This window comes from Pavona decussata, unplaced genomic scaffold (genome assembly GCF_977016875.1).
Source record: "Pavona decussata unplaced genomic scaffold, jaPavDecu1.1 SCAFFOLD_619, whole genome shotgun sequence".
NCBI lineage: Eukaryota > Metazoa > Cnidaria > Anthozoa > Scleractinia > Agariciidae > Pavona > Pavona decussata.
Window position 1 is genome coordinate 133183 of NW_028145867.1, and position 12072 is coordinate 145254.

General features: G+C 41.3%; 1 protein-coding gene across 1 annotated transcript; it reads left to right on the top strand.

Annotated features, from left to right (window-relative positions):
• LOC146449151 (uncharacterized) lies at positions 1-9429 on the top strand. The gene is made up of 4 exons (XM_085101961.1): positions 1-374; positions 3530-4149; positions 4716-5085; positions 5935-9429. The coding sequence occupies exons 1-4, from the start codon at positions 200-202 to the stop codon at positions 7365-7367; spliced, it is 2598 nt and encodes an 865-aa protein (XP_084958087.1). The 5' UTR covers positions 1-199; the 3' UTR covers positions 7368-9429.
• Positions 9430-12072: the final 2643 nt, after the last annotated feature.

The window sequence follows — 12072 nt, forward strand, 5'->3', positions numbered from 1 at the left end:
AAAAAATTTTTGATCAAAACTAAAAAACAACTGTCACACGCCGGTCAGTTCGTTTTAGGATCATAGAGGGAGTTTCGATGGAGGTTTGGTCGAGAATCGAGTTGAATCGGCGAAAAATGGCTCGAAATTCGCGTAAATTTTCAAGCTAGCATACGCTGTATGCATCGCCGGGAAAGGTCCAACTGATCAGGCAAGAGGGATGGAGGCGAAAAAGCTCCGGGTACAGCTCGAACGGCGAGTCGACTCGCCTTGGTCTTGGGTTGTTTGCTTTTCTTCGTTCATCGTTCAGTTCTTAATTCTTGGAACTCACAACTCGTTTGGTTCATTTTTTGTGGCATTACTCGAAGAATTTCACCGGAGCGAAGCTGAAACAGGTAAGGAAATATCGCATTATTTTTCCCGCAAACTCTCTGGCTTGCCAATAAAAAATTTATTGCGGTAACAGGTTATCAAGAAAAACTCGCGCGATTTTTATCATTTACTCTGTTCGCTTTTAATTTCTGTTTCGGGCAAGGCGAAGAAAATCGACGCAAATCAAAGCGACGAAATTTTCCCAGCCGCTTTGGCCGAAACGCCCGAAATATATTTTTTTATGCTTGCTGATTTGTGTAAACTGGCGAAACTTGATAGAGGCCAAGAAACTTGAGCGTTATAAACAACCCTTGAAAAATGCAAAACAGATTGAAGCAGTGATGGAGAATTTGAAATTAAGCCCCGATAGTTCGGCGACAGTTACTGTTGATTGCCAGTCCCATTCCACGATGGAAAACTTTTTCCTTAATTCGGTTGTATTGTTAACCGGTTCAATACAAGTCGATGATCTAACTCCAATTATTCACGGATGGGTAACTCTCAAAGGAAAATTAAACCCGAGTCGAGTCATGTGACCGCACCCTGATAAGTGGTACCATGTTTAAGGCAAAGTTTAATATTCCTTCGCTGTCAGTGGAACGGAAGTTATTATACCGCGTGATCAGTAGCCGCCGCTTGCTCAACAAGCAAGAGAATTTATTTTAGAAAGTGGCAGATTTCCGCGTTATGTTTGATCTGTCATGCAAGCCTCGAGCTTGAAGTTGGTTGAGATCTTTCCAAACCAGTGCAATATAGCAAATTCTGAACTTGATTCGCAAATTTTCGCATCTTCCCAAAGGACATTGAGGCGTTGCATCGAAGAAGTCTTAAGCTGCTCTAAAGCGCGCTGCTATCTTTTAGTTACGTAAGTTTTTGAAGCAAATTCAAGCGGCAGGGCGCTGTACTATAAACATCCGTTCTGCGTGCGAATAATATGATTTTAGGATTTGTCGCAGCTTTTCAATATTTGCACGCAAACAAAAACCTTCAGGGCCGCCAAGGGCTGCTTGCGGCGAGAAGAGGGCTCTCAAATAACGCTAACTTGGCTTTGAATCAGCCATATCAAAAATTACGTGCCTGAATTTAATCAGGTTAAGACCAGAAGGAAGATGCGGAAAATTCCTGTCCGTTTCCTCTGAGAACTTGGAGAAGCCTGCTGTAGATTTTCGATTTCAACTTGTGTGTTCTTGTTTTCGCGGAAATCGGACTGACTGGTTGCAAAATATTCCGGAACTCGCCAAACCGGGTTTTCCCGGAGAAAAGTTATGACATTGTTGTAATCGAGAAATGACAAATTTGCATCATAATTGACGCGCAAACCGCAAGCGTATCAAGCTTTTAATTCGTCTAATAGCATATCATATTGTTAAGGCTGGGTTGAATTTAAGACATTTTTTAAATCGCAACTGAGCCGGCATATCAACAGAATGAGCTTTGCGAATTTTGGCTGCCTCCAGGAGAGGATTCTCAGTTGTGTTCCGATCGATAATATTTACAGAACTTATTCAGAGAAAACCCCTGACCAAACAGCTGTTCACGCTGAATATTAACCGAGAGCGAAGTCCATAAACATTGGACCGCTGCAAAGCCGCAATAAAAATAAGGCGTGATTCAACTTATTTGGCTCAGAATGCATCGACAGAAAATCTCGCTTTGTCTGGTCATTCTGTGAAACGTACGGCCTGAAAGATATAAAAGTGCATGACGTATAGTAATTAGTGAGATCTTGCATCCGTTAACTTCTTGAAACCGTTTCTCGTTTATGGCTTGTCGTAACGGGCGGTAACTTCGTTAACACTGAATTCACCGGGACTTTTTTTTCCAACACTAATTTAGTTTAATTTCGTTTTAATGGTTATTCTTCTCAGACTCACCAACAGCGAAACGAAAATTGCATTTTTAAGAACAAAAAACAAACAACATTGATACTCGCTTTCCTCAGAAAAGCGATCCGGCAAGTGTTCGACAACATCGGGGCTAGTCGGGCAATATCGATGTTCTGTCGGGTCTTGTCGGTCGGCTGCTGTAGACAAATCTGTCAGATGTGCATTACAAAACGTGATGGCCGCGAGAATATAGTGATCCGATCGTACATGCACAACTGCTGTTTGTTGGTCAGGATCTAAATCGGCTTGGCTGAAACAAAAGACAATGATGGCAAAAGAAATTTGAAAAGTGCGAAATCGTGTCCAATGTTCGCCCCATGCACGCCATAGCGATTAAACTTTGAACAGGGCCTGTCAAGCTTGTTCCCAGTCGCTATTTATTTGTTTAAGGGTCGAGAGAAGATTAGATTAGACTGCGAGCAGTCGTACTTTTTTCCTCAGATCACGCACAGAAAGTGACAGTAAAATTATGCAAATTAGAAAAGTGAACGAGGTGGGTTGTCGAGAGGGAAGTAAACGTACTTTTACCTTCCGTTCGCGCCCGCGTTTCTCGCCGCTCGCCGTTCGCTACTGATCCATCGCGTGCGCTACAGTACAGAACTTAGGAGAAAGAGACTGCTCGCACTCTAAGATTCGATATAGACTGCAAGCAGTCCCTTTCTGGTCAGTCGAGATCGTGTGCTCATAGCGCAGCGATACTAGAGCGAGGAGAAATAAACGAGAAGTCCCCTCCGCTCGTTCGCTCCAGTTTTTTCGCGCTCGGCTATTTCGCGCCACCTCGCTATTTCGCGCGACCTCGACTATCCAGAAAGGGACTGCTTGCAGTCTAGATTCGATACGACTCGAGAGTTGATTAAGCCGCGCGGGGTGTCATGGGACGAGGCAAAGGAAAATTTCCCCGATATAACCTACCCGGCTCAATTCACTCTCGTGTGTAATGTCTCTCTCCCCACAAACAGATAAATAGCGAGTAGGTATGAGTCTGGCAGCCTGTGTAGCTGACGGTATCATCGGCACGAAGGTATACGACGCGTGCAAGCCGCGACAGCGGGCTGCGACAAACACCTTGAGTTATAGCTGCTCACGCCGTTCATGTAAATTGGGAAAAGCCCTAGGAACGAGGTTGGATTTTCTTTGTTTCATCGAGTCCAGTCCAGACTGTTCGGGTGTGGTCTAGATCGCCCGCCCCTTTACCCACCTTATTCATCTCGCAACGTGAAACTAAACTAGTGAAATGGCTGTGTGGGGAGTTTTCGCTGTTCTTGACCAATTCATTTATCATTTTTTAACAGCATGGATTGGCTCCCTCGCGATGGGTATTACATACATGGCCGCACCAATCGCCACAAGCCTGTGCGACCGCTGGGGATGCAGGGTAGTCATGTGCCTTGGTAGCGTCATTTACATGGCGGCGATGCTGATGACGTCATTTGTTCCACACATGTCGTTGATGTACTTCACTTACGGCCTCTTAGTAGGCTTTGCCTCAAGCTGTTGCTACTTCTCTTCCTTCTACGTGCTCATTGTTTATTTCAACAAACACCTCGCTCTGGCCAATGGAATTGCTGCGGCCGGTGCAGGAGCGGGAACCATGTCTATCAGCTTACTAGTCGATAAGTTGATATCCACCTACGGGTTAAGGACCACCCTTCAAAGCATGGCAGCCATGTCGGTTTTTCTGTTCTTGGCTGGCCTGACGTTTATGCCCATAGACTTCAGAGAAGACGATGAAATGTCCGAGAAAAAGACATTAATGAACGAACGAGAACAGACAAAAATTAAAGACAGGTTCATTTCCAGCATCAAAGAACTTTTGAAGCCAGCTCCCGTGTGGGGAAATAAGGCGTTTATTGCATGGACAGTTGCCATGGCAATGACGCTTATTGCCAACTATATTCCTTATATGTACCTGGTGAGTATTAAGCCATTAATTTATTGATAGACAATCATTAAAAATCAGCCGACGCTCTTGCTACCTTCTCGACGTTTGCATTACTGTCGATTTTATGTAATCCAATCATGAAGTTCTTTGTGTTACTCACCAGAACACTCACTGAAAATTGGTCGCGATGAATCACGTCAGGAGCGTGGTCAGGCAAACTTGTGCATAGAATTGTCGTTTCGGCAAACGTGTTAGCGCTTCCCTCTAGGTATAGCCGACAGTTCTCTATATTTGATTGTATCAACTGAGTTGATTACGTAATTTGGCCACCGTAAAGACGTTCAAGAGCTGACGTTTTGAGCGTTAGCACTAAATAACCATGATTCGCTCTGACAAAAGGCTAACGCTCGAAATGTCAGCTGTCGAATCCCTTTACGGTGGCAAATTACCTTATCAACTCAATTGATCAGATCAGATATTCGTTTCCACTCCTCCACCAACGCAGCACCACAGTTTCTTTAGAAACCAATCCCCTACTAGTTCTCTATTTTGACTAGCTTCTTATAACTAGAAATCCTGTTCTTTTTAATTTACAGGTCCGCTTAGCAGAGGGCATCGGAGTGCCCTCCACCCAAGGGGCCCTCCTGGTTGGCTACTTTGCCTTGGCCCAAACATTTGGCAAGATCTTATTTGGCAAGCTGGCGGACACATCCCGTGTTAGTCGCCTGACCCTGACTCAAATAGCTCTTTTAGTGATGGCAGTAGCAGCGTGTCTGTGTCCCTTGGCCCAGTCTCACTCGGCCCTCCTCACGTACTCTCTGGTGTCGGGCCTTTTTGATGGGTGCCTTTGTGTAATGGTTGGTCTGGTCACCCATGATATCGTGGGCCGGCAGATGATGGCCAAAGCTGTTGGGACTATGTATGGTATTGTGGCGATTCCCATGACGATCGGACCTCCTATGGCAGGTAAATGCCTCTGAGTGCAATTTATTTTCCATCGAAGCATTATAAATTTGTTATTAAGATGAGTCACAGAGAAGGCGCCTGAGTACAGTGTAATTATAGGGTTCGGCGTCGGGAGTCTATCCGACGGCATACAGACGCGCGCTGTGATTACTCAAGCGCCCTCTGGGAAGGCTCAGACACACGCGAGCTAATATTACCAATATTACCTGACCGCAGCTTACCTCATTTACAGGACCTTGCGAATTATCCGTAACTCAAGTTCCTGTTACGGGAAGCCATTTCACCTGCGACTTGAAGCGCAATGATACCAGCGAGAGCATTGGGTTGCATTTCACGTTGCGAGACCAGTTCAGTGCGAATTGAGCATGTTACACGTCTCGAGTTCTTCTGCAACTTGTCTTTCAGTGGCGTTGGGCACAAGTTGCTGGAAAAATTACCTCGTATAAAAGCGTCATTAACTTAAAAGTTTTGGTGCTGTTTTACGTTTGTAGCCAATAAAAGCCTTCGAAGGAAACTGACGATGTCTCGCGCGGTGTTAATTTTTAGTCTTTAGTTGAATGGAAGCGCTTTCTTTTTCAAGTGAACCATAGATAGATTACACCTCTTTTTTTCTTTTTCAAACGATGAATTAACCAAGGATTTCTCCATTTATTCTCGTTCTCAGGTAATGCTCAAATTAAAGAGCACGGATTATCCGACTTGTACAAGGAGATGCCCTCCTACCTTGTAGACGGGTTTCCTAAGACCATCACAACCAGCCAGAAATCTAGTTCCAGTGATGCGACTGGCCTGATGCCGTCCGTGTTTAACACAAGCAATTTTTTGCTTCATATTTCTTTTGTTTTTCAGGTCTCCTCTACGACAGCACGGGCAGTTATAACATAGTCTTCTTCCTCTCTAGCGGACTCGTCATTGCCGGAAGCTGCATCATGTTCCTCATCCCGAATCTTCTCCCATCTAACGATCGCCTGGAAAAAGTCCTTGTTCCTGAGATCCGTGTCTCTTCAAAGGAGATAGTTGACTTTGACGATACTTTTCTTGACGATCAGACAGCCAGATTAACCTCCCAAGTCTCTTTACAGAGCTTCGCTGACAAATTAGGAGTCAACCGAAGTCATTTGCTATTGGACAAAACGAACCTTAATTCACGCCCGAGTAGCTTTATCCTGTTTTCCATCGTCCCATCGGGTAGCTTCCGAGATCTGTCGATATCAAGCGAGCGCTACTCGAACAGCAGAGAGGCAAGCTACACATCTCTAGCACGACTGTCGGAAATAAAGGTCGACAGTCGTATGAACAGTTGTGCTAAGTTAGAGACTGTCGAAGAAGCAGAGATATCAGATGCAGGCACTTCCTCTGAGGTCCTAGACGTAATAATAGAACCCTCGACTGAAAATAAACTTAGAACGGCTCTGTCACATGATAACATTAATTGTTCTACTACCGAGAAAAGGGCTGAAGAAGTGATCGTTAATTTAGATGCCATCATCAGAGAAAGTGTACCCAGTATCGTTGTTTCTAACTCTACAGAGAGTGGGTTTATATCTGAGGATTACGATGCTCGTGCTTATAGCGAGAACGATGACATTAAAGAGTTGGTTTCGTCCACCTCTGATCTGGACGAAAAACGCTTGAGCGGGTACTCTTGGAATTCAACCGGAAGTGATATCTCATGGAAGACCCAGTGTTCAGAGGCTGATACTGAGGACAGTGGATACGGTGAGGAAATAACTCCAGGTGCAAAGGAAGAAATAGTTCAATATGATGGGAGTACAGATGCAACAGACACTTATTTAACTCAAGCTATTCTCAAATCGGACTCGGTACAACAGAGTAGCTACTGCAGCTGCCATTCCACGCTTGACACAAAGGAAAATAGGACTGAGCTCAGCGGCTGTGAAGATAACGGAGGAGAGCATGCGCACTCATTGAAAGAGAGTCCTCTCATCATAGATCCGGGACCTTTAGATTACTACAGTGAACTTCTAGAACGCCAGCTTGAATGTCAGTCACACTGCGCATGTGGAGAAAATGAAAGTGTTCTCTCTGGTAAGGGTATTACTGATGTGAAAGAAACAATCCTACAAAGTGACAGTTTAATCGCTGCTTTTCCGCCACCGCCAGATATTTACAGTGAGTTGTTCGAGGGGATACTAGAAGAGGTTAACGAATATGTTCAGAGTTTCCCCGAGATGTATAACGGTGGCTATGACTCGTTGAAAACATGGCCGAACGTCAGCATGACAGATCTTAAGTCCTGTGAGCGAGAAACGGTCGTGTAAACTGACACCGTTGACGTAAACAAAAGCGAAATAAGGAAACAAGTTGGACTCTTAGATGAGCCCGCGGTTTCCATGTGCAGTTGTTAGATGACTTGTCACTACTGCGCAGAACCAAAATATCAATTCTAGGAGTCGTCATAGTATAATAATAGCTACATCTACTATAACACGATTCGCTACCTTTCAAAGTTACTCGCTTGGGCTACCACCACTGAAAATAAAGTATCTAAAATCAGCACTAGGTCGAGTTAGTGGGCCGGGTTACAAGGCCTCTCTCTCTTAGGTCATCCTTTCTCGGCAGGGGTATTTTGCAGAACGCCGAATGCTGAACACCGAATGCCGAAAGCCGAATGCCGAATCCATAAAAGTCCTATAATGTCAAATGTCTGCCATAACAACAAGGAGCTAACCGTCTGTATAATCAGTGCTTACCCCGAAAGTGCTTAGACCTAGAAAATATCGTTCGTTGTTTAACCCCAAACTGTTGAAGATGGCGTAAAATGCGACGTTCGGCGTTCGGCATTCTGGAAAATACCCCTGTCGATCCTTTCTTGGCTGAACAAAGGTTTACAGTGTTTTGCGACGTCTTGTTACGTTTCCACAACTTTTCGATGGATTCTGCTAAGCTCGCTAAACTGAACGAAGGGCTGCGGGATGCACAGTTTTCTGACTATTATATTTCTAGCGCTGTGATTAGCCAGTTGAAACGGAAGCCATCTTGAAGCTGTCAAAACAAATGTCCAAAGGTGTTGTTAAAAAAAAAGAAAGAAAGGTTGTAGGAATGGTGCGGCTCTAAGCACCATCTACCGAGTTAATGTACTTATTATACATATATAAAAAAAATGTTCTTTATCGCAACTTACCTGACCTTCTGGGATGAGCAAACTCAAGTGATATTTCATTTATTTTTATAAATTGAAACTTTGAAACGAAATGACAGTTTTCGAAGTTAAAGAACGTCATTAACTCTATTAAGAGCCACTTACACTGGCGAATCTATATCAAAAAAGGAAAACTAGTTTTTATTATTTCATAAAAATGTTGGGTGGGCTATATCAAAAGATATTTTATTGGTAAAATATATTCTAACTTGAAAGTAAGAGTAAGGAATTATTTTGTGAAGTCGAATTAACTATAAAAATTAAATTCAACTTTATTTATACATGGGAAGGTTTGGTTCTTGTCTCTTTAAGTTTAACAACTGTAAAAAGTTGTAAAAAAATGACATATTTATTCGTTTGGATCATCAGAAAGTTATTTGAACACTACCTTGTTAAATTAAGTCTCCAGTCAGGAAATATTTTAACGGAATTCTAGGATAGTTTAAAAATCAAGCTGCGTTTATTTAAATATCTCGGATTCTTTCGTCAGAGCAAGGTATTTTTAAACAAATCGCTGTAGAATGGTAATGTATTGTTGATTACGAAGATTTTGAACTTAGGAACTAATTTTCCATAGGCTCACAAGTTAGAACCATAGGATTTAGGTGATTTATATTGAACATTTTAAAAACGCAATATTACATTTAGGAAGGAAATCATATGATCGCCTTCATACAAACTTCCACGAAAGGAAAGAAGGGCGAAAAGAAAGAAGGGAACTGGAATAACGAGATGAATATTTTTAACTTGAAATTTAATGGTTTGAAATAATGTTTTGAGGAGATAGTCTATAAATTAATTGCTTTGTAATAGAGGAAAGCGTTTATAATGGAAAGGCGATAAATTTAATAGAAACCAGATCGAGAACACGAGAGAGCATCGAAACATAAGAAATATTCCTCTTTCTAAAGAGGATTAACAACGCGGGAGTTTTGAAGGAATTAAAACTTTTCTAAAGACGTCACTAGCTTTAGGTATTAGTCCATTGTTAAATAGTGAACCTCTAATTTATTATTTTTCTATCTTCTGTGAAGATTTTTAGCTATAAATGTAAAGGATCGATGTGCCCGATGTATTTGAAACCGTCAGCTTGATAAAATTAGTAGAAATGAGTTTAAGTATTTTATTACTTGTGTATCAAAGGTTTATTGAAATTAAAATAACAGTGCTGTTGTTTCCTATTTTGTTGCGCTTGTTTTGGATCAGTGTCAGTCTGGAGGGTAAAGAAATATTTAACTGAGTAGACTGCCAGGGCTCGCTTTCCAGAAGGGGAGGGGGTAGGGACGCACACAAGTTAGCAAAATACATTACTTGCAAAAATTTCGGACGTTAAAATTTCGGACGTTTAATTTTCGGACGCTTTTTCCCTCATTTCGGACAATTTTCGGACAAACATTTCGGACACTGCGCTGAAACATGCCCAAAGTAAATTTACGACTAAAACACATGAATTAGACTCAGAAATATAATCTGTGAAAATGATAGTTTTACTGTATCTTCAAGGTTTTACAGCCGGATACACCAACGAGAAAATAACACAAACTCAATCAAGCTTATGCCTCAAGCAGTGTCTCAAATGCTTACCTTTCCAGTGATAAAAAGAACGACTGAGCAAAGCCGCCTAATCCGAATTCTAAACATATCATGTACATTGGCTTTGAATATGTGATGCTGTCGCCCAGAAAGTACTTTTAAAGTTTTATACTATACTGTAAAAATTTCGGACGCTTAAAAATTTTGGACGATTTTATTTTCGGACACAATTTTTGTCCGAAATTAAAATTGTCCGAAATTTTTTTTTTCAGTAATATACACTCTTTTTTTATATATATATTTTCTGCCGATATTGGGCTGAAAATATTCTTGTGAATATTCATAGATTATAGCGTATGACATTTCCGTTTTAGAATGTATTGGGGGTATCAATTACAAGTGTTTGCTGTATACCATACATACGTATTATATGTACCGTTCCGAAACGAACTGTCATTAGCATCGAACATTTGGCTAGTGCAGGTTTTTATCATTTTGCCGTTTAGAGAAAGGAAGAATTTTATACGGTTTAGTTAAAAACATATAATTGTATTGTATTTACAAATTTTCAACACACAAAATTATATTCTTTTCAAAATCTCAGTCTCAGGTTAATCCTTAAAATATTCTTAAAATTTCGCAAATTTCAGCCTCCATACGGCAACGACTGCAAAACAACAACGTAAAATGACCACATTTAAGGTTTTTTGGAGAACGTGAGTTCGGCATGCACGACGGTGAATTTTTCATTTTCTTTCTTAACTTGAACGCCACTCCTACCAGTTTCAGTTTGGTTCCTGGATAGTTCGCCATTTTTGTAAAAGCTGAGCGAGTTGAAATAATCGCGAAGTAGCACAAATAAAATAAAGATATATTTTCGGGTGATGTTTTCGTTGCCGTTGCCGTCGTCGTTGCTTAAGGGGGCAGTGTCATCTATTTTTAGTGTCACTATGAATTGCCAAAACGCGTATTTGTCTCAATGCATGGAATCGTTAAAAGAATGGTTCAGTTTTGTGAACAATAATTCTATTAGTGCACAGCAACTACTATTCATTATGTTTTGCTGCGGATGGCTAGGATGGAATTGGATTGCAACTTAAAAAAATTGGCCAATTTTTTCAAGTTTTTCCTGTGTATTTTAGAGAAGTCGCTAAAAATTGATTAAGGTTTGTTCTTCCTAGGAAAAAAACCTTAATAGTTTGTTCCTGGTGTTGTAAGAGCAATTTCAGTTACAAACCAGATTCTTTGCAAAATCAGTGAACAGTTTTGACCAAAGTACATCAAAATCTTCCCTTTAAGCTCCCTGTCAGAATTTGATGGCCATGGAACTGGCACACTGTTTATAGGTGCACAGATGAATTTTACGATGTCTTTAATACACAGATAAGAAACGCGTACAAGTCGGTATAACTTTCGTTGCGTTGAATGGACGGTATACAGTATACGATTTCAAAAATTCTGTGTTTGTCCGGTGATAAAAACGTCAAAACAGTAGATACGCTTTAAAACAAATCATTGCTTCTGAACACACACGTTTTCGTTTGAGCACATGCTCACTGTCACTGGCCCTAAAGCCTTATGGGAAAAAAGGAACGCGCGCGCTACTCGCGCGACAGAACTCCGCTAACACTGTTCCAGTATTTCAGTGGTAAACGTCAGCTGTCGCATACTAGCATAAAAAGTTGGCCTCGCAAACTCAATTTTTTGCACCACGCCTCTCAACAAAATGAAAGATTCAAGGTTTTGAAAGCTTGATTTTAAAATCAGTCGGGAAAGTTGCATTCGAAATTGCTACCGAACGATAAAAAAATATATTAAAAAAAAAAACTAGCTTCGGGCCCAGCAAATTATCGGAACTTTCGAGAAACGGAGATCGGGTCTGATTCCATGTCTTGATACTGGCCTTCAGGCACGTTTATGAAGGACCAATATCAGCCTCTCCTGGATTTAGTACCTTCAGCTGTTCAGTAAAGTATTAGTCACAGCAACAATTTATTATTCATTTTGGGCAAGCTTCAATTCTAACTTTTGCCAAACAAACAAACTTTTGCAAAGCATGCAAGTTAAAATGAAAAGACTGCTAGGCATAAAAATAATGAGAGGTTGCCAAAGGCTTGAAAGTAATAACAATTCATTTGCATTCTCATAAACAGCCAATTCTCTTTATTGCGGACACCTTCGGTACCGCGAGGTTAGTGTCCTTAATAGTGAGAGTCCGTAATAGCGGAAATTTGTTTACAGTCAAACGTCTCAAAGACTTAAGTTGCGTTAAGTCAAACGTATGAAATTTA

Excerpts from the sequence above, each read along its gene's own strand:
- LOC146449151 (XM_085101961.1), top strand. The coding sequence starts at position 200 with ATGGAGGCGAAAAAGCTCCGGGTACAGCTCGAACGGCGAGTCGACTCG. Across the intron at positions 375-3,529 it reads CCGGAGCGAAGCTGAAACAG|CATGGATTGGCTCCCTCGCG; the intron begins GTAAGGAAATAT and ends ATTTTTTAACAG. Across the intron at positions 5,086-5,934 it reads GATCGGACCTCCTATGGCAG|GTCTCCTCTACGACAGCACG; the intron begins GTAAATGCCTCT and ends TTTGTTTTTCAG.